This window comes from Bombus impatiens, unplaced genomic scaffold, assembly GCF_000188095.3.
Source record: "Bombus impatiens unplaced genomic scaffold, BIMP_2.2 scf_0036, whole genome shotgun sequence".
Lineage (NCBI taxonomy): Eukaryota > Metazoa > Arthropoda > Insecta > Hymenoptera > Apidae > Bombus > Bombus impatiens.
Window position 1 is genome coordinate 1,018,685 of NT_176455.1, and position 26,978 is coordinate 1,045,662.

The window sequence follows — 26,978 nt, forward strand, 5'->3', positions numbered from 1 at the left end:
AGTGGACGATGCAATTAATATTTGCCCCGGAATAAATCGCGTACGAACCGGTTCATTTGAATATAAAATAGCCGCGACCCCGGTCTTATTCCGCGCAATTATTCCAACGAAATACTGGTTATCTTTCCCGCGCACTTCGTTGCTGCCAGCCGGTAGAAAATTTCGCTTCGCCAAGGAAAAGGAAGGAGCCTTTGGTAAACAGAATTATGCCGCGAAGTCGGAAGGTCAGACAGCAAGGGTTGGCTGGCAGCCTCGCGATGCCAGTTAACTTTTAATCGGATGCAAATTACGGGCTAATTACCGCACGACCGTCGTATTAATTAGCCCAGCCTGCTTGGAAAAGTTCCGCCCAGCGTTCTTCTCCTTGTTTCGTTCTTTCCGTAGTCGATATTCCGCAGAAATTTGGCGATTCTTTTTATCTTATGAGAAACATCCTCGAGCGCAATTATCAATTTTAATAAAATTCATAACGTAGACGACGGACTTTTATACAATTGCGTATCTTTATGAAGGGAACCTGCATAGTACTTTGTTTCGCTTACTAAAAATTACGATGAGTACTCCACTTTGTTTATTTTACATAAATATTTCTGCATGTGCGCATTATCTGGATTTCTACACCTTTACATTCGTCACGAGTGCATAAAAATGTATGTAATTTCCTGGGAAATTATTTGACATGGAATTTGGGGGGAATTGGATCCAATGTATTAAAAAAAAGTTACTAGAGGAAATAAAAGTTGATGGTCAATTTTCTAACGAAATAACACTTACTACCTCTAAGTATAAATCACAATTTAGGCTTCTTTTCTTCATTTTATCTTACCATGAAAATATAAATTTGCATAAAGATCCACATTTTATTATTAGATATTAAGCGAAAACTTGTTTGCTATTTTCATTTGATTTTCATCTCTTATTCGCCGATAAACAATCCACAGAGACGTGAAATATAACGTACTTGTATTTAATTGAAAAATTTTGGTTCGAAATTTTTCTACCGTTATCATCAACCTCACAGCCTTTACTAATTACATAGTTTTGTAGTTACTGGATACCATTACATCAAACGAGATGGTAATACGATTATTCGGTTCGTAATTAAAAAATGGGAAACTAAAAAATCATTTTGATTAGGAGTCTGCTGAATGGTTAGTAGGAATTATTTGCGCCAGGCACTGATAAAACGAAGTTCGAATCGGGTTAATGAGAAGCGAAAGTATTTCAGTATTCTCACTGGAATTTTGATTCAAAGTTGGTAAAAGTTTGGATATTGGATCGCAATATGCAAAAAGTTTGCTAAGTATCGAGATTAAAGATAGTTTTATTTCAAATTACTCGTGTTTTCATCCTCGACCACGAAATACAAGAGATTAGGAATATTTAATAATACGCGGACAGAAACATTTTTTATTTCATAACCTAATTAGAGTAGAGATAGTTAATTGCTGAGAGTCAAGTGTACGTTCACACCATAGACGTATTTCTATTTTTCCCTTTCAGATAAGTAGAATAATCAGAATCGTGCCAGACACTAGTAAGAGATTTTCTTTTTGAAAGAACTCCGCATAATGACGTTTACATAACCCGCGTAAGTTTTTCGCTTAAAATAGTTCGATCATTTTCGTTTAAGAAGAAAGATGAATGTCCTTCAAACATTATCAAACATGTGTATGCAAAAGTTTACTAGTAGAAATATCGTGGTTTCTATGGAAAAAATTCAATAAAATTCCCAAAAATGGCACTCTAAACCAGAATTGCTTTAAGAATGTAATAATGAATAGAATAATAAATATTATAATATATACGATAATAGATATTATGCCAATACTATTCATGACCACCGTATTGTTACCATGTAATATAATGTAATGTAAACCAATTAACGAATTGTGACATTGCCCATGTTTAGTAATATTGACACGAGCAGAAACAGAAATTTCGTAATTCAACACTATCAGTCAATACATGATACGGGTAGCTGACGAGTTTGCAAACTCATTTTTCTCGAAAACGAAGCCTTGAACGAAAAAGCTGTTACTCTTCTCTTCGATGTATTTTTACACGTAGAATCACCATCCGACCGCTCGTATCATGGTTTCGGAAAAACCCTATATATGTACTATGACGGTTATCTGTAACCCACTGATGCCATCGTTTAGAATTAATTCATAAACATTTAAAATCAAACACTCTCTTTCTGAAAGTTTTGTCCCATTATTTACATTCTTATAGAGCCTGCGTAGCACGTACTCGCTCAACGTCAGTAGATCCACGGAATTCTGGGTTTCTTGTTCTAGCGCCATATTTCGTAAGGAAAGGTGCACACGTACGAGAAGGATTCCCCGGAGACGGTTTTTTTTTTATTTATCGCCGTCGACTTTCACGATAGAACCGGAAACGAGGTAGAGGGGCGGGAGAAAACGAAGAGAAAACCGTTTCTTCTTCTCTTTCTCTGTAGGGTTATGTTTTCTCGAGAAATCGCTTGCTTCTGGATTCCGACATCTCGAAACTGTCGCGTAGCTGTACGTGCTACGGCCTTGAACGAGCAAAACATTTTTCAGGCAACGAGAACGATCGTAGAACCGAGATGAAAATTCCTCTCTTATCTGAATCTCGGTTTGAATCAATTACGAAATTTCGATTGAATGAAATTCAGAACGTGGTAATAAAGCGTGAGTTATTCCCTCGAAAAGTGAAAATGAAAAATGAAGATGATAGAGTAAGATTGTCGTGTTCAATTATGGGAAGATTTCTTCGCGAGTGTTTTGACATTGTCGCGAAAGTGGAAATTACTTTCTCTTCCGTGTATTTTCTTTTCTTTTTTTTTCTTTTTCCACGTGGAGAGAGGCTCGTGCATTCTCATTGGGTCTCGACGATGCCCTTGAACCGGAAAATATTTCCGAGAAAACAAGGAATTTCCCACGAGTCCCACGATCGAGGTGGAAAATCGCGAAAAACATTTCCATCGGATAATACGTTCTACGTTATTCTAGGTCAACGTTCGTTTCTTGATTTGACTCAAATACACCTGAATTTTGTATTCTACGAAAATTTACAAATAATTTGCACATTTCTTTCATTTGCGATTGAAATTGAATGTATTAATCAAATTTCTTTGTTGCCGTTTATTTATTATTCCAATGTTTCAAACAAATTGAAGTGTAAATAGCATTGCAATAATTTTTCAGAAAAGCTTGTGGCTGATTGAAAATCACAGTGGTATAAGTCAGATTACTCTTTTTCATCATATTTGTTCAAATTATGGAACCGTATCAATTTATGCAAATTCGTAATTTTATAAACTATATAAAGGAGTGGAAACTAAATAGGAATTTGATTCGCCCGTTAAAATTATAACGATTACTTTACTTTGAATATTTTACGCATTTTACTTGAATGTCACATGCGTTCTGGTTATTTTTGCATATTTAAATTTTCCATAAATGCATAAACATGCGCAATCTAATTATACCTTAATTAACTACGCCACCAAAGCGACGATATTTGTGAAAATTCTAATTTTTCCCAACCTCGATTTACATCGTTATAATTTTTAATGCGTCCTATCCGTATGAAAAACCACCTAAATTCGTAGCAAGAGAATACCAAAGTTTTATTTATTCCAACTCCTCTGAATCATTAACAATTCAATATTATCTCTTTTTTTCTCATTAATGTACCAGGTTTCCACGAGAACAGCAAACTTTACCAAATCACTTCTACTTCACGGACTTCGAGAGACACACAGCAGAGATCGCAGCGTTTCATCTGGACAGGTAACCAAGTATTCTATCGATCGAAATTTTATTAGAAAAAAAGAAAGGAAAAAGACGATCTATGAAAAACAAGATCTCCGATTAATCAACGTTATCGGTATATTTTCTTGGATCCAAGAGGAATGAGCGTGGAAAAGTTTGCCCTCATCGAACGATTCGCTGTTGCAGACTACTGGGATTCCGAAGGGCGATGCCAGTCACCGGTAGAACGTTGAACCTAACGACAGAGATTTATCAGATCGCCGACGGCGAGCTACTGAAGACGTTCTTCGTCAGCCCCGCCGGTAATATCTGCTTCCACGGCAAGTGCAGTTATTACTGCGATACGGCGCACGCGATTTGCGGAAATCCGGACACCCTTGAAGGGAGCTTCGCCGCGTTCTTGCCGGATAAATCTTTCGTTGCGAGGAAGGCCTGGCGACATCCATGGCGCAGGAGTTATCACAAGAGGAAGAAGGCGCAGTGGGAGCACGGTGAGATTTTTCTTCCCTCGAATCTAGTTTATTAACACATTCACAAGCGGTTAGATGTTCTACGTCATCCTTAAGTAGCAACAAAAGAAAGATGAAAACTGATGCGATGTGCATTTTAATAATTTTCTGTATCAACGATTGCTGTAATTATGTAGAAAAGAGCACACTTGGCTGATTTCAATGAGCTTGAAATACGTCGTCAAGGTTATATCATCCCTATATATATATATATATATATATATATATATATATATATATATATATATATATATATATATATATATATATATATATATATATATATATATATATATATATATATATATATATATATATATATATATATATATATATATATATATATATATATATATATATATATATATATATATATATATATATATATATATATATATATATATATATATATATATATATATATATATATATATATATATATATATATATATATATATATATATATATATATATATATATATATATATATATATATATATATATATATATATATATATATATATATATATATATATATATATATATATATATATATATATATATATATATATATATATATATATATATATATATATATATATATATATATATATATATATATATATATATATATATATATATATATATATATATATATATATATATATATATATATATATATATATATATATATATATATATATGGATATATATATATATATAGCTCAACTTAAATTTAAGTCACTGATGCTAATTATCTTTAATATAAATAAAAAATGATAAATCAACGAGTTGTAGGTTGCGTCAGATTAGTATCCGATCGTCATGAATTAATTTTCGTTTCCATTTTGCAATTGCCATTTTCCAAATGTATTGTAAATTGGATTACTACTTGACTTATTATTATTTGTATATTTTAGCAAATATACTTTTGTCATTAGGTTACGTGCGGAGGACATGTCGCTGCTTGGCGACGATAATGGAACAACTTGATAATTTCATATTTTCTTTTATCAAAAAGAAAGCCTACATTATGTTTCTGCTTTTATCATATAAAACGATATCTTTATAACTCCCTCAATTTTGCGTTAGAAGGGAAAATTATTACTTATGTCGCTATCAACCTGATCTTGGTTTTACAGCGACACTGACTCATCTTCAGTTGTTTTGTGGCGCTACAAGTGTCGGTCTTGTAATATCAGAGATGACTCACGTAGATTTCTTTGTAAAAAATGTAGTTTTATTTATTTTAATTTATGCAATTTGTGTATTTGTCTAAAAAAGAAAAAAAAACCCTCCTCTAAGGTTCACATTTTTTAAGTTATACCAAGTAGCGATGTATATATATCTGCTGACTCTAATTATCATTCGTATGTAAGTGACAAATAGACAGGCGAAGACATAGTGCAACGTTTCATATAGCAATAGACTCATTAAAAAGCATATCACTTTAGCCTAATCTATAGCACGTTCGTTTCTTCTTTTTTATTTATACGATATTAAAAATAGTCGTATTTCTCGTCAATGAGTTAAGTTTAGGTTGGACTATATAAAAACGCGCCCACCTACTCCAGAGTGAAGTATAGTCGTAACATAAATTGTATTGAAGTTTTTTTTAATTTAAGTATGTTGACCTTGGCAATATATTTCAAGATTATCGAAACCGGTGAGGTGTATCCTTTTCCACATACTCATCAAAATATTTTTCAATATTGATAACAGTCATTTATTCTATGATATATATATCACATATATTCATCGTTTTAATTCACAAAATTATGTTGTCTTTATATTTCTTATTTTATAAACATTCTTTTGTTCGCCACCGTAGTTGCTAGCGATGTAGTTCTACGTCACTTCAAAATCTATAACTGGTTGCCACTGACGTAGTTCTACGTCATTTATAAGTTTTTGGCTGGTTGCCGGCGATGTAGTTCTACGTTATTTCAAAATCTATAACTGTCGCTGGTATAGTTCGGCAATGTTTTTCTTCATATTTACGACGAGTTTTGTGCATTTTACTATGACCACGATTTTACGTCATGTTTGTTATTACATCTTTTTCTGAACTTTTACTGGCGCAACCACTTCTTTCATCTAAACGTCAGTTCTTTTCTAAGGTTAAATGCTAGTCACCAATTATTAGTGTCGTTTCCTGAATATTAGCTACGTCAGTTTAGTGTTATTTTCTGAATAATTTTATATACATGTATACACGGTTGTGCACAAACAAACATAGATAATTTTTCGTGACTAGCTCAAGACGTCTTAATATATATTATAATTTCATTATCAATTTAAAATAGTCTATTTTCTAAAACAATTTTACATTTATTGTTTTTCGATCAAAATCATGATATCCCTCCGTCTTAACCGGTTGCAAAATCCATCCGGAATATCCAACCAATTTTCCACTGGGTATACTCGGTACATAGCAGAGCACGCTCTTTTTATAATGCACTTTGTTTGAAGTCGATACATACGTTCAATGGCTCCCGGGATATCGCGAGTCGATAGTTCAGCGATAAGATGCATGACGGTCAAAATTCGTGGAAATCGCCGTGACCTACTTTTTTCGAAGGATTGTGTACGTAACGATTTAATAGTAGCAGTGAAAAAACGCTAAATCAGCATCATTCACTGTTCGCTGCACCGGTATCTGGATTGCGGTAGGTCGGCGTGTGAGTGCGACAGAGACAGGGATATCGAATTATTAAAAATTATACTTGCTTCGCACGGCGATATCTCGGGAACCAGGTGTTGTACCGAGATAAAACAAAAACTGGTTTAAGGTGGTGAGTTCTCTGCTTCTAACGATAACTTTTTATAGACTTCGTTTTACAGGCTTCGAAATGCACATGGAAAGAATATGACGAGTCCAGTTGTTTTAATTTTTTCATTTTGAACAAATTGCTTTACAAATGGAAATCTAATAAAAATAGACGATACATGGTCGTATTGGTCTGAAATTCGAGAAGTATGATCGTAACAGACGTGTGATGCTTACAGTGATAATTTCGAAATGTTTTATTGTAAGTATTTACATTTTTCTGTAAGTATTCAAATGGATTCCCGAGTCACTCTATACGTATATTTTATACAATATTTACTGCAGCATTTGTTTCAAAGTAGTTCTTGCTATCAATAATTAATTATATATTAATTAAATATTAAGCTATAAATTGAAACCTAGAGCTTTAAAGAAACTACTATCGTTAAGGGTATATTATCGAGCGGATCGCTGAATATTTGATAGTCTGAAGCTTTAAAAATGTAAAAGTTCCGTAGCTCTCATAACCCATGTATAACCTGGTTACATAATATATATATATATCCATCAAACATTAAAATTTCACGATGAAAAGCGATAGTTTGAAATACTTTTAAGTTATAATTGATTTTCATTAAGTTTAGTTGAATCTTCGTTTAATACCAACCTCCCACGCTATAGTACCATTTTAATATTCTGTAAAATAAATACAACTTAAAACTTAGTAATATTTTATTTTTGTATGCTTTCAGATTCCGATTACTGTTCCCTGGTAAAAGAAATTCCACCATATAACGAGGGTCGCAGGCTGCTGGATCTAATGGACATGGCCGTCTTAGACTTCCTTATGGGAAACATGGACAGACACCATTACGAGACGTTCAAGATTTTCGGCAACAACACGTTCCCCTTGCACTTGGATCACGGTAGAGGTTTTGGCAGAGCTTTCCATGATGAGATCTCTATCTTGGCCCCCATCTTACAGTGCTGCATGATCAGACAAACAACTCTAAGCACCCTTTTAAAGTAAGTTCTTTCAGTATTATAGAAATTCTTCCGTAACTTGGATTCGGATAATTTCGCTCCAGTTCCTATTATTGTATCAAATTCGTTTTATTGCGAACACGTTCTTTACGTAGGGAAACTCTATTGTTTTGTAGGATTTGCTTGACATTCCTCCTCATAAATAGAATACTTGAAGTTTTATATACTCCTATTTATAATATATATATGTGTGTATATGTGTGGGTGTGTGTGCATATATTATGAAAATAACAAAAACAGCAATAAAAGAAGGATGGGAGAAAATCTGAACTTTAACCGAAGGAGCAAAGGTTTACAACGTAGTATAACATTTCTAGCAACAAAATTCCATTCAACGATACGAATAGAAGCAATGTACTGGCTTGGCGTACCGGATGCTCAAAAGTAACGCACGAATAGTTAATCAAAAAAACAGTTCCACCACACTATCCCCTTGTCAAGACCAACCATTAATCACTTAATTATGAGTGTAGAAGAACAAAGCACCAAAGACAAAAATACAACACGAAACCAGACAAAGCTCTAACATCACGAGACTATATAAGAAATACAATAAGCTACCTTAAGGAAATCAATATATTCAACAAAATCTAACTCACACAACTCAAACATCGTCGCTAATGACCACAATATAGATGCTGCTTGAAACGTAAAAGAAGACGAAGAAGAAACTTTATAATAACAATATGTATCTCGATTTTACCAGCGTGTACTAATTATTGATAGTATAATCGCTATAATAAACACAAGGATGGTAAAAATACTGGCCTTAGCCACTGTATAGACAGAAACCTCTACTCTTTCTAACAAATCCATCAAACATTTCGATTTTCGCCTGCACATCTCCACCCATAAATCAGTCTATCCGATCTCCTATTAATTTCTCCAATCGACACAATGCCACAGGGAACAGGAGATAGAACGAAGGCAAGATCGTGGATCTGGACGTGGCTCTAATTCGACGCTGTGGGTACGATCGTATCGAGGGTTGGTGTCGCGAGAGCGTCGAGGATCGATCTGGGTCGAATTTACAATTCAGAGCGGGGCTCCCTTCCCCTCTCTGGATGGCCTCTCGGCGGATTTCGAAAAAGGGAAACGCTGGGGAAACTTTACGAGCCGTGGCCCCGGGGGGCTGGATAAGGCGGATTTCGGAGTGAAACGTTTTACCAGAATTGGCCGTCGCCAGCATCGCTCGTGAATCTCCGCTTTGATGCGAATTCACGGGGACCAGGCTTTTTACGGCCGCGATAAATTCAACGAGAGCGGATTTCGTCGACACGCGTAGCTACACACGCGTGCACACATCTCCACGAATGTGTACCTGGATTTTTGTGTGTGTCCGCGAGGGTACGTGTAGATGTACGTGCACCAAATGACCGATGCACGATAACAGCAAACGATTATCGATCTGTCCGACACGCTGCTTAGGCCGTCGTTACGTGTCCGCTGGTCGAAACCGGTAGCCGATATCTTCTTCGCCAGAATCTCCGGCACGCGTGTTTCTCTACAAGCACGACACCTGCCACTGTCTCGATAAAAATCGAGATAACTCGTTTCGCAGATTGAATTCCACGCGGTAATCTGGATCTCGGTTCCCAGGATTCGCTGATTTCTTTAAACCTTTACGGCCTCCAGTTATCCTTCTCGTTTTCGCTCAGCTGTTCATCTTGAGCTGTTATGTATATATGCTGCCGCTCGGAATCCGTTTGTTGAATTCTTTATGAAAACAGTGAGAATGTCAAGATAATTTCAACTATTAGATTCTTTGATGTTTCTTTGGGTTTGATTTGGGTTTTTGTGTATTTACTAGAGCACGTGTCTCGAATATTTCACTTCTGAAAATAACTTAACAAACCTACTAGAAACAAGACACACAGAATGTTTCTATTCGTGAAAGTGAATCATCGTATTTTGCTTTTTACTCTTCGCGTGGCTACAGTATTTTGTATGTCTCGTGACTTTTCATCTTCACGTAGACTAGTAATTATGTTAACTATTTTTCTCTTAATAATCGTGTAATAATACGAGCAAATCGAAACCAGAGTATCGTTAATTTCGTTTTAGTTTGATCTAGTTGCTTATTATCGTAGAACATAGCTAACAGAGAGTATCTTCTTGAATGAAATTGTGCTGGTCGTTCAAGACGCATTGAAGAAGCCCACACGTTGTCCATTAAACCTGATATCATAGGATAATTGCATCCTGTGGGTACTTCATTGCAGCTACTTCATCGTGTCAGTCATGGTTACTTCTCTTTCATTATGATTTCGTTTTCATTTAGTTCCCATTCAACTATTCCAACCTGCGTTAATACGAAACACATATAGGGCTATACTGTACCCTTCTTATCAAATATATTTTACGAAATCGTTGCATTTATAACGTAACATGATGTTTGATTAGCTGGAATAACAGTTTGTCGAGGATCGTGTTCGTAATTTCTTCTCATATTATCGAGCATAGGATTTCTCTATTACCTTTTTATGCGCTGTAATAACAATGTAGGCGAAGAAAAAACGAAACAGCTTTTATAGTAGTACAAGTACACCATTTTTTCTTTCGCTTGTAAATGGTTTGAGAAAGATAAAATTTAATCGTTTGACACTTTCACTACTATTGAAATCTAATTTTCCGTCCCCAGAAGCGATACGCTTTTACATATATCGTTACGTTCATTATTTTTCATTCTATGTTTCTTTGATTAGAAATAGCATTGCTATCTCCTAGCTTCATTAATAATTATTAAGTTACCTTGAAAGTTCATAGAGAAATTAAAAAAAACTGAAGGTTACTCATTTCTATTGGTTTAAAAAAAATTTTTATTAAACAGTATGTGCAGATATGCTACGGTATATGTATATATTGAATAGCTTTACGAATTTTCTTTCCAGAATCTTTTTACTTTTCCTTAATCTCACCAAATATCAAAAGTTTCCAATTTTTAGACTAATCCAATACTATTTAATATTCAATCCAATTATATAATAATAATAATCAATCAATCAAATCAGTGAATAACAATACCGAATAGTTATCACTACATAATGTTGTAGTAGTAAATAAAACCAACAATACAATAGCTGTTTCAAAGCAAAATTATTGCAATAACTGAATAGCAGTGAAAGTGTGAATTATAATGTAATTGTATTTTAAAAATTTGTTTAAAAAGTATATGTTAAAGTTTCAGAAGATGGGATTCTGTTGGAGTTTCGATTCGGTAAATATTAAAAGGATCTGTCGTTCAGGATCATCAATACCCTCGAAGACCATAATCGTTCATATGGTATAAAAGCTGTTCGATCAAGTCTTTATCCTTCTCTCGGCGAAGAGCAGCGTGCTTTTCTACGTTCCCCTGTGACATCGAGAAGTAGCCAGCCAGAAAAATACTTTTATCCGCGTGCTTCTTCCAGAATATGCCCTTAAATATACACACAAACCCACATATACGGGGTGTCCCGTTGGAAAACCATTATATCAATCGATCATAATCACCCAACATTTTCTTTACTTGTGCTTCTCTTCGCTTTTCTGTAAATCGTCGATAATTCAATCTCCAAGTGTGAAAAAAATTCTACTATCTAACATTAAAATTTAATGACACGGAGAAGTCGATAAGAAGGTTGAAGAAAAAAAGACTTTAAGACGTTTTTAGGTCGATCCACAACAATGAAAGAGAAGAATAAAATGGGATATAGAACTCGACCAACCGACCCAAGTTCCACGATATGATACAAAACTTGTATCAAAAAATCTCCATTCTCTACATAAACAGGTAAGAGAGAATAACTTTGATAAGATACAGACTTAGACATTGAAGAACTAGCCATGAATATCTGTCGAAGGAATCAGAACCAGTTCTGCAACTGCTGCAATCAGATGCTATTGACAAATCATTTGATATTTCTAGTAGTGCAGAAGATTAAATAGATACAGAGATAAAAATACTCTCGACTATTTCAGAGAAGCTCGATTATACTACGAACTCTCACAGCAGCAAGACGTAGAGGAAACGCAGAAGGGTATAAATATAAATACAAACCGGACATCAGTTTACCGAACAGACGAGACCAAGTGGTTATTACACGTGCGATAATTAGCCACACCAGATTCTTATCTACTTATCTACTCGACTTATCTACTTTCAAAAGAATCTGTAGCTGGATGTACCCTATGTAACCAAAATCTTGCAATGAAACACATTCTGTTCGATGGCGGCCACTTAGAAGAAATTAAAAAACAATTAAAAATAAAAAACAGTATCAACAAAATTTCATTCCTCAAAGAAATCAAAATGTATATTTGTTGTGTGTCAAATCGACCCAGTGGTAACACATCAATAAAATAAAAAGATCAATAACTAATTTTACTCTTTGTCTTTCACATACATTCACACTGACTCTCCTTTAGAAATATGACGCTTCATTCGCACGTCAGAGCCAATAAGTTTCAGGAAAATTGTTCTATAAATGTAGCCGAATAATACGATCTTTTATCGGAAAAGCGAGTCAGATTGACACGAGGAACGAATGAGAGTTAGAAGAAAACAAGTCTCGAAAGATTTCGAAAGATCCACGAAAGATCATCGATCAAACACCGCAAAAATGTATCTAATCTGAGACATTCCTGCTCAAGAAGCCTGAAAATCAAATAGTTCACCCTGTACATACGCCATAAGTACCATCTACGAGCCGTTTGCTTAGTCGATACTTTATTCATTGCCTGTTCCGCAAGGAAGAGCCAGATCCTCTATTATCGGACCGCGTCTCGAAATCTCGCAGGATGGTTCCAGCAATGTGGAAAATTTCAAACCGGAAAAATAATTTTTCCAACATGGGACAGGAAGGAAAAGATAGGAAGAGAGAAAAAGAGAGAAGGTGTCGCGGCAAAACGAAGGTGGGAAGTTCTCTCGATGATAGATAGTAAGATACGTGTCTTACCGCCGAACCAACTTCTAATTACGGGCATTTGCATTTTTATTGAAAAATTTCTGTCGCCTCACGCTCGAGCACGCTGATCAATGTGCCAGACAGTGACGAGACGAAAGAAGGAGAGAGGAAGGGGTCACGTTTTTAATCTTTCGAGTTCCGACGACTTCTACGTCCGTGGATTTGCATGTTTATTAAAAACGATCGAATTACTTTGATTCCCCGTGAATATTGAAAACCGAGGATCAACCGGGTCTTTCTTGAGAGAGGAAGGGAGAGAACAGTGGCGTGGTCTTTTGAAAGAGAATTTCGGCGACAGACCATGAACGAATTGTTCAAATATTCTACCACCTCCGTCCAGAGAGAAAAGATTTATCTTTGGGATTTTATTTTAAGCAGTTTGAGACCTAGAGCGTTAAGGTAGTCCCGTAAGGGTTTTCAAATTTGCTCTGGGTCTTTGCTCCGCAACGTTGCAATTTATCGTGTATTATTTAACTCTTGCGTTGGCAATCCATTTCTATTAGGTCGTTTATGTATTTTCTAAATGCTTCTTTCTCTTTTTTTCCTTCTAGGCCAAAGAATTCGTTATCTTTCTGTAGATAAAACAAAGAATTCTTTGCTTCATATATAATTTTAAGCCCTTTTCTTTTACGTATAACATTCTAGAATTATTTTTTACTTTCTAGAATCCTTTTTTAGGATTTAGTGAAGCACGATTCGTTCGAAGTTGAATATTTCATGTTACGATCTAATAACGTTCCTTCTAAATTCTATTCTTCATACTTCGTATTAAAATTAAATTATCAAATAGAGTCTAGAGTACTATATTTATGAAATTATATTATCATACTTAATGGAATCTGTGTTTTAGTATAATGAAATTTTATATAAATAACAAATTTCTATTAATGTGAAACGATCCGATAAGTAATGCGGTTTATTAAAATGATAAAATTCATTATGATAAAAGTATGATAAACGTGGAACTGAAAATTCAACAGAAAGGTAGTGAACGATTATAGAAGAGAAATTAGAGCAGAAGTTGGCGATTAATAATAATGCTTCATTGTTCGTTAATATACATTAGCTCACTAAAATATTCGAACATCGTGATTATCATTAAACTGTTATCATTTAAATAAACTCAAAAGCGAGAAAGTAATATTTATTGAATAGATGAAACAAATCTCTATGTAGATTTTATTTTTTAATTATTTCGGCAGAAAGATATAAATTTGCCTAAACATCCACAGTCTGGTTGTAACACGTGCTTGAATGTTTTCATTGTGACATAGGAGTTCATATCAACGAGGAATAAGAGGAGAGAACTAAATCCTTTTATCGCCAGAAATTGAAACATTCCTTTCTTTTTGTTTCTCAGATTTCACAACGGGCCAGACCCCTTGAGCGAGGCGTTGCGAAGAAGCATGGCGAAGGATCCCGTGGCGCCAGTTCTATGGGAACCCCATTTCGCAGCCCTGGACAGGAGGGTGCGTGTGATTCTCCAAGCGATAAGAGACTGTGTGAATCGCGAAGACTCGAGTCAAGTCGTCCACGAGAAAACCGAAGACACTGGATCCTAGCCGTTTCGTGTGCCAGTGAAAAAGAAACTTCTTATTAACAGATACGAACAAGAAAAAAAGAACTAGCTAAGAAATTTTTAACGCTGATAGAGTGTAGTTTATTGTAAAGAGGACATGTGTAAAAACAAAGAAAAAGGAAAGAAACGATTAGTGAACAATCGAACGATAGCAAGATCGAAGACGATATATTTTATGATTTTGGAAGACGCTTCTTGTCAAGCGAATCTTATCTTTGACAAGATATTTTGTTGTTTATCGATCAACGTTAATTATCAAATATTGTGCTTCGATTTGATTTGGTAGATTTTTACGAAATTGTTACTCTTGTTGTCTTCTAATGCAGAATAATGTTACTTTCTTTTATTCTATCCTTCTATTTTTATTTGAGAGAAACTTGTACAAAGAGGCTGTACATAGTGTATGTATTATAAGCGACGCACGTGAAAGAGAGTTAAGATCAAAAAATAAAAACGCTCTGCTTTCTGTGTATATAAGATTAAGGAAGGAAATCGATATCGCTTTTGTCAGGGCCGTGGATATTTTACAAAATCTGCGTTTTCATCGCACAAGTCGACGGACGTGTTATTTCGGTCGACTGAGAAATTGGTTTCCTTAGGATTCGTGGATCATTCGCTCAACGATGAGGTCCAAGGGTTGACGATTTATCGCTGAGTTTGTCGTTTACCTGGACGAGACGAACGATTTTCTGAGCCACAGTTCCTCGCGATGACACAACGCAATTCCTGCTCGGCGATCTAGCGTCGGACTTTTTTACGAGAATCCAGTTTTCACCTGCGAACAGAAAATTGCGTGAAGAGAGAGTGTGTTTTATCCGTGGCGAACGCTATGCGTGTGCGTGGAAGCAGCCTTTTTTAAAGTGTGCTTTTCGTACGCATGTACTACTGTGAATGTTCCCAAAGTGCACCTGTAACTTGTAAGTGTTTATTTTTTTTCTTTCTTTCTTGGGCTATGAGGAAAAGAAAAAAAGCTCTGTTGAACTAACCCTCGATGTATTTTCATTAGCATCAGTCTTCAGAACCATGGAAATCCCCTCCTCGTTACTTCCTTCCTTCATTTCAAGTAGTAATTCGTACTGTGAATCTTCTACATAACTTTCATTGAAAGAATTTTGACGAAGAATTTGACGTAATTATTAAAATTTTATCTGAGTATCATTAGACCATTTGTAAACTTGCAATTTTTCTCTCATTGCTATAAACACAAAATCTTTCATTCGAAATTTTTATGGAAATTCATATTTTTGTGAATATCGATAAAAAATGGAACCTAAATGTGCTTCAGGTATTTTATATATTTTTATTTTATTGCATTCTGTACAATTTCCGCATCATGAAATATTCCATAAATGCATAAAAATCCGCAGTCTATTAACAAAATATGTGCTTGATACAATTTCATTTCTACCCACTTTTGGTAACTCTGCAGATTAAACTTCATCTTAAACAAACTAAAATAAATATAAAACGTTTTCCGATATTAATTATGCACAATTTAATATTGTAATGTCCTGGAAAGTTCCGAAACTTCTGTCCAGGACCTTAAATATCATGTTGAACTTGCCGGTTTAACAACGTTACCGATCAAACTATGACTTCCTCGCTCTTCATCACGCTTAGAAGAAGTACAGAATTCTCGGCAGGAAGATATTATAAATTCAAGTACTTTCCTTTAAGTATACTACTAAAAGTACCTGGACACTTGCTTATGTTTATTAGCAATTTAACAACAGAATCATAAGTAAGAATTATCTGTTGGTAAAATGATGTATTCTTATTTTATTATTATATTATAACGCAATAAAATTGATTTTAACCGTTGAAATACTGACATTTGTGAAAGTTAAACAAATTACGGAACAATTTTCCAACAAAATTTATAATAAAATTCTGTGAAGTTTCTTCATTCCCAGACTATCTGGGTCTCTAAGGTACAGATACGATAAAGAAGATACTTGTTCCACATTTATAAATAATAGTCATTAATCTTTCAACTTTATAATTCAATCATCAATATGTAGGAAAATCCTAACGAAGCTTAATATTTACGGAACTTTAACGAGATACCTTAATTAATTGAATCATTAAAATTTTAATTTAACAAGTAGTGTATCCATCTATCGATTGCTCAATTTATATCTTTTATATATTTATGTAATCAGTTTATATATTCATACATTATATATTCTATCAATGTCCATATATTGCTACTACAAACCATGCAAAGTGTCTATATAAATTTTTAAATAACAGCGTACTTACGCTATTACAATTTTTACTACGATAGATACGAAAGATCGTTGAAATTAAAAGGAAGAAACGCCTGATCATTTTTCCGTTAACTCGGCGATTTTCTACGTATTAGCAGTATTCGAATTATTGGATTTCAGATTAAAGTGCATTAACCGATATTCCATCGTTCGGGAAAGAGACACCGGTAATGAAAGGAAAACAAAGCAACCGGGTAAAAATCAATTTTTCCCGGAGTTTCATTAAGCGAATCTGAAAGATTCAGGAGGTCTTTTAATTACGTCGTGAGCCAGAATTTAAGAGTTTCCAGGCTATCCGGCCTGGCAGCCTCCATTATTAACCACGTTCTCTGAAACGTTTTGTTTTCGTGCTACACCATGACTCGACTCTCCATCGAATTTTCAGTCCCTCTTTTCACAAAACTCATCGACCAATCGGTTTCAATTTCTTCTTCATTAACGACGAAGAAACGTAAAACGTTCACGAATATTTCCAGAGAGATTTTCAAGGACAAAAGATACTTGGTAGTGTGACTAATTTAAACTAAGCCGCAAAAATAGTTTGTGGAATGAGCGGCACGATATTAAATAGAGCAATTAAAAGTGATGACACGAAACGAAACACTTGTGGAAGTTGTCAGAAAAATGGGAAGCGACGTTTGAGGAAATTGGTACAAGAGATTCTTAATAACTTGCTCGATCTAAAAAATTGTGGAAATAATCTAAAGTGATAAGTAATCTGTGCAAAATAATCTAAAGATTAAGAAAGTAAGTAATAATAATAATAAACAGAACAAGAGAGATGTAGTCTTCAAGAAAATAATTAAAAATTGAGCTACAGAGTGTAATTTGTTAAATGATTCCGCTACCTCGACGTATACATACAATATACACCAGTTAAAACAATTTTCTAACTAGGTTTCTTTTTTTTTAACTATCTACATAAAAATATGAATTTGCATAAATATCCGCGATCTAGGAATCGAATTTACTTCATTTTTCTTCATTTTTTGCAGAAATTAAAAATTTGAAGAACAGCGTTTGCTCATCGAATTATCATTTTCTCAAAAATTATTTACTTTATCGTCTTATTAATGTTTAACCTTCTTATTTTTTAAGTATAATAATTTAATTACGCCTTCGATTTATCCGTTAACAACGAAGAAGACTTGTGAATCGCGATAGACCAATCTTCAAGTAGCAAAAGATACAAAAATCATTTTATCAATTGTCATGCTATCGATTTTTCATCAAGAATGAAGAAAACTTGTAAATCATAATCGACCAAAGTCCAAGTACAATAAAAAGATAATGTCACTTCCGTCGATTTATATGGCGTGAATCAACCCATCCATGAAGATATCTCCGATGGAACTTTCTTTACGACGATGATCTTCGCTGGAAATATTATTTTTCTGCGAGTGTTCTCCTCGAGATCGTTCCACGTGGCGATACAGGTCGACTCGTGTAAGTTCTAGGAAGCTGGCACTTTATTCACAATGCTGCTACCCTTATTCCTACGAAAGTTCGCCCTCCACGAACGAAGTTTCCGCCTTCACGTGCAAAGGTAAACGGCGAATTTTCACGGAAGATCAATAAAACCGCGCGAGTAGAACTGCATCCATTCGAAACTTTCCATTTCTTACGCTGTCCGTGCTTTTAATCAAGATGCATTTACGAGAACGGATTATTAGATAATCGTGTCGGAAGTTTTACTTCGTTCAATGGTAAGACGAGGAAACGACGCTGTTGTAGGGTTTGAAAATATTTGCAGAGAGTTCGAAAATATTTGGAGGAGCCTGTGGACCTTCAAAGAATTAGGTAACAAAATTTAATGGCGCATTTAATATAGAAATTCGCTGTTCTCTGTTCGTTTTAACTTTATAATTACGTAGAGTAGCTGACGAATGTATTGGAACATATTTTTATAGAAAGCTTTTATGCGTATTTTATTTATGTCATACAAAACTCCTTCAAACTTCGTTCTAATTGCAATGAAACGCGATAATCGTAATAATAATCATAACGATAATCATAACGATATATTTAAAAACGTTTACGTTCATGGAAGTTACAAGACATTTTGTAAATGCTGAAAGAATATTTCGACGATCATTTGTCGATATACGTAATATTTAATGCAATCTTTAGCATGAAATATTTGCTTACAACTGGAGTTGTAAACACATCTTGGAACTCGCTGTGTTCTCGCGAAAAAGGAGCTTGTGAAATTAAGTCATCCGTTTATTTTTTCGATATTCAACATTAATATTCGTATATTCATAAGTAAGCATATATCTACAATATTTCTCAAATTCCATTTTCTGTACTTAATTAACACACATATCTTATCATTATCATTGTATCATATTATATCATTATATTCATTACAATTACTATTCCTCACGTTACAACAACAATAAGAGTAAACCATAATTTGTATCATAATTTCATGTCGTCGTAAGCAAAGAAAACTCCACTTACAGGCGACTAATATATAAAACGTTACGTATGATAATTGGTCGTTTGTACCAGTTTCTTTCGTTTAACTTGGAAGCCACCTTATCAAATCTGCAGCAACTGCACTGGCAGGGTATCAAAGGGATTACAATTCAAAAACAATCGATTCTGTGGCCAAAGGAGCTCGTGTGGAACTCGGGATTCCAATCAATCTTGGTAGTCGTCTTAGGCGGCTTTAGCAAGTGGTTCCTGTAACCGACAGGACCGTAACACGATCTCAATCCCCCTTTGCAAGACGTGGAACCCCTTGCCACCGACATAGGGCTGGATTGGGAAGGATATATCCTGTTAATTACGCAATCTCGGCTTTGCCTATGACGTTAAACGTCCTGGCCAGAACGTCTGTTTCCTGACAGCTCGAACTTCCCATCTAGACGAATGTAGATATCTCTATATCGTTCAACTCGACGATTCTCTAATCGTTCTTCTGATAAAGACAGAAATACTCAAATATAATATTCAAATATAATATTTATTCGATGAATAAATCTTGCTTTCTGTTGTTCTAAAACTACACAGTTATATCGTTATATTATATTGTTGTATTTCCAAATTAATTTTCATTCCATTCCAATTTCTCCCAATTGGAATTTTTTTTTTTCAAGACTATAAATCATCGACGATCGATAGTGTGAAAACTCGAGTAAAAAGAGATTAAAATTGAAGATACATGAAGAATAATTGTATAGTGATATTGGTTACAACGTGTAGGATATGTTAATAAATAATAATTACGTTAATAATTAAGAAGAAAATGTTAAATTCGGGATAGAATTAGAATTAGAATAGATAATGGTACAGGAAAATATTGAATACATATATAGAAGGATAGCAAGGTGTATAAATATAAATCTATAAAATTTCTGTGAAGAATTGAACAATGCTTGTAGAAAACACTGTACGTGCCAAAATTGAAAAATTTTGATTTTTTTTCATTGGAAAATGTTCTATATATGAATTAGAATACCGTAGCATAGAATTTAAATATAATTTGCAGAACTGTCACAACGTTGCCTCTATAGAGAAAAATATAAGTGCGAACAAACATTAGTTAATCGTTTCTTGGCTTTTGTATATTGAAATGAATGGCATCTATCTAAATGAATGGATCGTGGAGTGTTCTTTATAACTAAGAAATGGCACATACAGGATTTTCTATAGATACAATTTTTTTCCTAAATTGAGACTACATTAATGCATAAGTTTTCTTTTCCTCCTGAAAAATTTGTTTTTGCACTTAAAGTGTTTTTTTCTTTTTTTTTCTTTTTAATAAGCATTCTTCAATCATAAATCGGTTATTTTGGCACGTCGTTTAATATTCCCCGCATAATAAACTCAATTTTTCGAAAGTTCAATTATATCCACGTTAGCCTGGTATCATCACTCTCTCGAAATTAATCAGGAAATTTTGAAATTTGTTAAACTACAAATTGAATCCTCAGAGGAAGAGGTTGCAGACGAAGAAGAAATCGAAGAAAAAAGGGAAAAAAGAATCGAAGAGAAACGTGGATAATGTTTATCAGGGCGCATTGGACCGTGAGTTTTTCGCTGCTCCCCATAAATCAACCCCTTAATGTTCGTCCCTTTGTGATCTTCGACGACGTTCTCAACTTTCTTCTCACTGGGAGAAATGTTAGTCCAACAAACTTTCTGCTTTCTTCCTTCTCTCTTTTTTACACTCTGATATAGATTTTTATTTGTCCGAGGGAAGAAAAGTCGCCCCTGGATAACTAACTACTATTTCATTTCATACCCTTAGAGTCAACAATGTCTACGATACAGAGATGTAATTGTATCGAACGATACTTCACGATTTTTCAACTAGTTTTGAAATGAGATATTAAAGAAATATTAAAGTATCCTACAATACTGTAATAGTATAATAATGATTGGACCGCGAACTTTTATACAAGTTCATATCATTGAAGACATGATTAAACGAGTAAAACTTCGGTAGAATATTGTTCTATCTACTTACCAAATAATATTAAATAATTACTAAATAATAGAATATTTCATATTTTTGGAACCAATAACATTTAGGAGATATAGTTGTTCCAAATGATAAATAATAGAATATTAAATATTATTAATAACGTCTGAATATTAAAACATTCTATAACATCAATAATGACAGCTAACATAATGAAGCATTTGAAACGTGAACATTAAATTATTCTATGATACTGCAATAAATCATATATAATGTTAATAAAATTATTCTATAATATTAACAATAATAACTGGAATAATATAATATTTTAAACTTGAATCGAGACGGGGAATTTCCAAAGAAGAATGTTGAAAGTTCAGCTTGAGAATCTCAACTCGATAGAAAGAAAATATACTTACGGCTTTAGAAACATTTTGTTCTTCGCAAATTCCTATTCCAAACAGCTTTCCCTTCAATCTGATTACCGTGATCGATTGATCTACCACATTCGAACTTTGCATATTCAAATACATCAAACCATTTACGAAGACATTACCATATTGATATCTCACGCTAGTAACTAAACAGAAATCTTGTTTACTATCAAAAAATCCTATTCCAGAATAATCTAGCATTTCGTTTAAAAAATAATTTGTTCCCCTCTTATTGAATATTCAAATATCCAAAATTTAGCTTAATTAAATTCATAAGAAAATCCTCTAGATAAATTCAAGTATTCTATTTGCTTTACTTTTATAAAAAGTACAATCAGTCAATTCTTCGCTGTCATCGCCTATTCCAGTTTCACTTCAATTAGAAATAGTCTGCTTTCATATTCAAACATTTTACTAGTCGTAAATGTTTTGTTTAGCTTAATCAAATTTATAAGAAAATCCTCTAAATAAATACAAGTACTGTATTTGCTCTATTTTTGCAAGAAATACAGTCATGCAAGTCTTCACTTTCGACTAATTTACAATTCCAGTTTTCGTTCAATTGCAAGTAGCTACTTAGTATAAAGTTAAGTAGATAAGGTCAGGCGCTGATCAGACGTCGAGTCACGAGGAAACAAACTCGCGCGATTTCGTTCAAAGACACACGGCGTTTATGTTAACGTTCCAGCAATTCGTTGGAATGATTTCGCCACGATTTCGAGGTGTTTCAGGTTTGTCCTCGCTGCAGGCAGCAAGCTGGCGAATTTCCACGGAGCGCCGCGCCGAAAACTTTTCGAAAATTGAGGAATACTCGGGCGGAACACACCTCTCCCGTTAGTCTTTCGAAAATCCAGCAAACTTTCATCTCCAGGGAAGATCATTGAGATCTCGCGACGCCTTGCAAATAATAACTTCCGGTAGAACGAAGCTCTACTACTAATCTACCCTTAGATCCATCCCATCGAGTTTCGTCCATCGATCCCGTACAGTTAACAATTTTTCCAAAATATTTGATATTGAATATTCGATATAGATAATATTCTACGGTATATTACATGGATAATATTTTTAATTAAATTCTTCGTTCTTTCCTCTTGACGTTCTGGAAATTGAAATATCATATAGTAAAACGTTGAAGTTCCAATATCGTAACAAAGCATACATTTTCATGGTTTTATCGAATTCTTTTACCTGAACCTCTTGAGGTATATTGACGTATACGCGCGTATGATTAGTTTTTCTTCAATTTCAGAATAATTTTAAAAGACATTATCATTGTGAATAAATGTTCCAAGATGTATAGAATATTTTCACGAGTATAAATCTTTCGATATTCAGTGCGTACACTATCGATTACGAGCATTACAATACGCTATGATATTTGGTATATATCGTACGGTTTTCTCGAATTTTATTTTCTAATTATTTTAAACGCATCACGCGCGGTTTACAATGTAAAATGCTAAATAAAATACAATTTATTCTAGTTCGTCAGCAAGTGCGTGCGACTAGTAGATGTTCTAGTACTCGTGACAAGCAGTGTGCATAAATTATTTTCCTCGGAAAGGTACAAAATAGTGATATGGTGTTCTGTTGTTGTTTTAATAAATTCATTCTTTCGAATGTTAATTAAATTACCAGAAAGTACCAGTGAAAATAATAAATTTGTCATTGTTCACGTATGGAAATGTTTTTTATCGAAAAATCGAAAAATGTGATGTTACTCTAAAAATAATACACACACACATACATACAGCTGAAATGTCGAATTTTTCTTCGTCTTTTCTAAAACTTGAAAAGTCATTGTCGTGTCAGAATAAAATGTCAAACAGCAGCTGAAAGTAACTTCTGATCAAAACTTTAAATGGACGATATATTATTTCGTAGATGGAAAGAAATAGGAGCAGCGAGATATCAAGTCCCTCATTAACCATTAATGTACACGTTATAAAAGTGGGTAATACAGTTCTAGTTTGGAATCAGAAGTCAAAGGAAAAATATCAAATTCAAGTTCGTAAAACGCTTAAAAGAACTTTATTTCCATCTGCCTCTTTTTGCAAAATGACGTATCGTTTAAATCTTTTCCACACAAATATTATATTATGTACGATATTGGAAAAATCAGAAATCTTTGTAAAATTATTTTACAATCTTTTAGGTTCCCTTTTAAAAACTGTAATGTTTTATGAATTAACAAATTTATTAAATTAAATGAGAAAATTTCTCCCCTTTTAAATATTCTCCAATTAGTTCACTAAACCTTACCATAGAGTGTTTGAATCTCTTAAATGAAATCTCAACAAAGTTTAACTAAATCTATCAATTATATCTCGAATAAATATTTCTTCTAACTATAAATTATAGCTCCTGTCAAATTTTACTTCCTCCCAGAGTCTCGAACGTTAACAAAATTAAATTTACCGATAAAACGAACGATAAAAAATCCTCGCCAACTCTAAATTACAATTTCTGTCAATCTTTATTCCTCTCCAAAGTTCCCTTAAAGATAAAACTTTTCCTTTATGTTTCCCAGCGCTCTGGTTCCTCTTGCCCCTTACACCATGGGAACCATAGTAATTTTGGGTTAAATTGTTAAATTTCGAAACTTCTATTTAATTTCGTTCTATTGAAAATCAAAATCAAAAAATGTTACATACAAAATACAATCAGGTATTTTAAACTTAACTAATTCAACAACGATTATGATACTCGTTATAATCTAACAATACTTTCGCTTTTTATGGTGAAAATTACATTTTTACGTAATTTCACGCGGATTCCATTTCCTTTTCACAGTAAGAAAATGCTAATTTCTTGCAGGCAACGATGATCGTTTAAAAGGACGATATATTAAAAAAGGATCTGAAAGATCGTAAGGATTGTACGCAGGAGCGCACGCAACATTTGAAAGGTGCAGTTTCCACAGGAATGTCGAACATTTGGATGGAATGCATTCTAACGCGTCGTTTACATAATCAGCAAGCACTCGCAGAAAGCAAACGATGTTTCTTCTTCGAATGGACACGTTCTCGTGCAAGTATCCCTTAGAAAATACTTTTATATACATCGCGTGATCATGCAGCTGCGTCTAGCTATGTTTTTGAAATAGTTATGCCATAAATAAAAAGAAAAGTCATAAGGTAGAATTAAATGGTTTATAATGAAGAATATGTTGGTAGTATTAGTAGAGTGACATAGTTCTCAGTAATGCTACTGTAAATTTTATATTATATTCTTTATATCACATTGCTCATATGTATGTAATAACTTGTCATATACACAATATATACGTTACTATTAAATAATGTACACATTTAAAGGAGTTACACGTGTAATATAGCAAAGGTTATAAGTAACACATACTACTAAGCTATAAAATTAAACATAACGTAAATTATTGCATATTTTCTGAATTTCATTGAATGAATCAATACGTCGAAGAGAATTTTACAGTCATTTACCCTCGATTATTATCGCATCCAATCCTTCTTCCTCACCATCTTCACAAATACATATACGAGGGACTAGAAAAGTTTCGTTCGTGTTCACATCATCGATGGAAGTAACCATCGAATAAATAAACAAATAAATTTTCTAAACAATACGAAAGATTCGGAAATAGCGAGAAATGACCAAGGATAATTATAAAAATCAGCTTAATTAAACAGAGAAACTATACTCCGGACGTTTGTCCTTGTTATACATATCTCTTTCTGTTGCCGCCCGTATCGTCTATCTTTGTCAAACACAATCACTGTCTCTTTCTATTGACGCTCATGCAGCCCATTCTCCTGGAACATCGCTGTCGCCATCTATTTCTATGGCCCTCTGCATTGTCTATCCTTGTTGCCCACTATCCCCCTCTCTTTCTACTTTCATTCGTGCAGCCAATTCTCACAGAACACTGCCCTACCTATTTGCATGACCGCTCGCATCGTCTATCCTTGTCGCACACAGTCTCTGTCTCTCTCTAGCGCCCATTGAATAATCCTTCCTTGCTGTATAATACCGCTGTCTTTGTCCAATGCTATGAACATACGTATATATCCCTGCCCTTGTTGCGCATTCATGCCTTCTTCGTCCCACTCAGTGCTAGCACCTGTCCTTGTCACACACTGATGCTATCCTTGTCTACGAACGTCTATTGTGTCGCCATCTACTATCCGTTGCACCAACTTAGGGTTTCGACATCTCCCACCAGATGGCGAAAAACATACTGGTATATACCCGTCCTTGTCGCACACTAGTGCTCTCCTTGTCTACGAACGTCTATTGTGTCGCCATCTACTATCCGTTGCACCAACTTAGGGTTTCGACATCTCCCACCAGATGGCGAAAAACATACTGGTATATACCCGTCCTTGTCGCACACTAGTGCTCTCCTTGTCTACGAACGTCTATTGTGTCGCCATCTACTATCCGTTGCACCAACTTAGGGTTTCGACATCTCCCACCAGATGGCGAAAAACATACTGGTATATACCCGTCCTTGTCGCACACTAGTGCTCTCCTTGTCTACGAACGTCTATTGTGTCGCCATCTACTATCCGTTGCACCAACTTAGGGTTTCGACATCTCCCACCAGATGGCGAAAAACATACTGGTATATACCTGTCCTTGTCGCACACTAGTGCTCTCCTTGTCTAAGGATGATTTACGTGCTGCCATCTAACAAGAACGGTAGGAACCGCAACTTGGTATACCCGATAATAGATGACAGCACATGGATTGTTCTAAGGATGATTTACGTGCTGCCATCTAACAAGAGCGGTAGGAACCGCAACTTGGTATACCCAATAATAGATGACAGCACATGGATTGTTCGTAGACAAGGAGAGCACTAGTGTGCGACAAGGACAGGTATATACCAGTATGTTTTTCGCCATCTGGTGGGAGATGTCGAAACCCTAAGTTGGTGCAACGGATAGTAGATGGCGACACAATAGACGTTCGTAGACAAGGAGAGCACTAGTGTGCGACAAGGACAGGTATATACCAGTATGTTTTTCGCCATCTGGTGGGAGATGTCGAAACCCTAAGTTGGTGCAACGGATAGTAGATGGCGACACAATAGACGTTCGTAGACAAGGAGAGCACTAGTGTGCGACAAGGACAGGTATATACCAGTATGTTTTTCGCCATCTGGTGGGAGATGTCGAAACCCTAAGTTGGTGCAACGGATAGTAGATGGCGACACAATAGACGTTCGTAGACAAGGAGAGCACTAGTGTGC

At 34.6% G+C, this 26,978-nt stretch overlaps 1 protein-coding gene across 2 annotated transcripts in view; it reads left to right on the forward strand.

Moving 5' to 3' along the window:
- LOC100740448 (extracellular serine/threonine protein CG31145) overlaps nucleotides 1-15,596 on the forward strand; it is a 93,617-nt gene extending 78,021 nt beyond the window's left edge. Inside the window, exons 4-7 of one of the 2 annotated variants that reach the window (XM_012389336.3) lie at nucleotides 3,687-3,779; nucleotides 3,948-4,252; nucleotides 7,793-8,066; nucleotides 14,391-15,596. In XM_012389336.3, coding sequence (XP_012244759.1) covers nucleotides 3,687-3,779; nucleotides 3,948-4,252; nucleotides 7,793-8,066; nucleotides 14,391-14,592 — 874 coding nt within the window. In that variant the 3' untranslated portion in view covers nucleotides 14,593-15,596. Of the gene's footprint in view, nucleotides 1-3,686; nucleotides 3,780-3,947; nucleotides 4,253-7,792; nucleotides 8,067-11,265; nucleotides 11,438-14,390 lie in introns of those variants that run through there. The other variant, XM_033322310.1, reaches the window with a different exon arrangement.
- The last annotated feature ends 11,382 nt before the right edge of the window (nucleotides 15,597-26,978 follow it).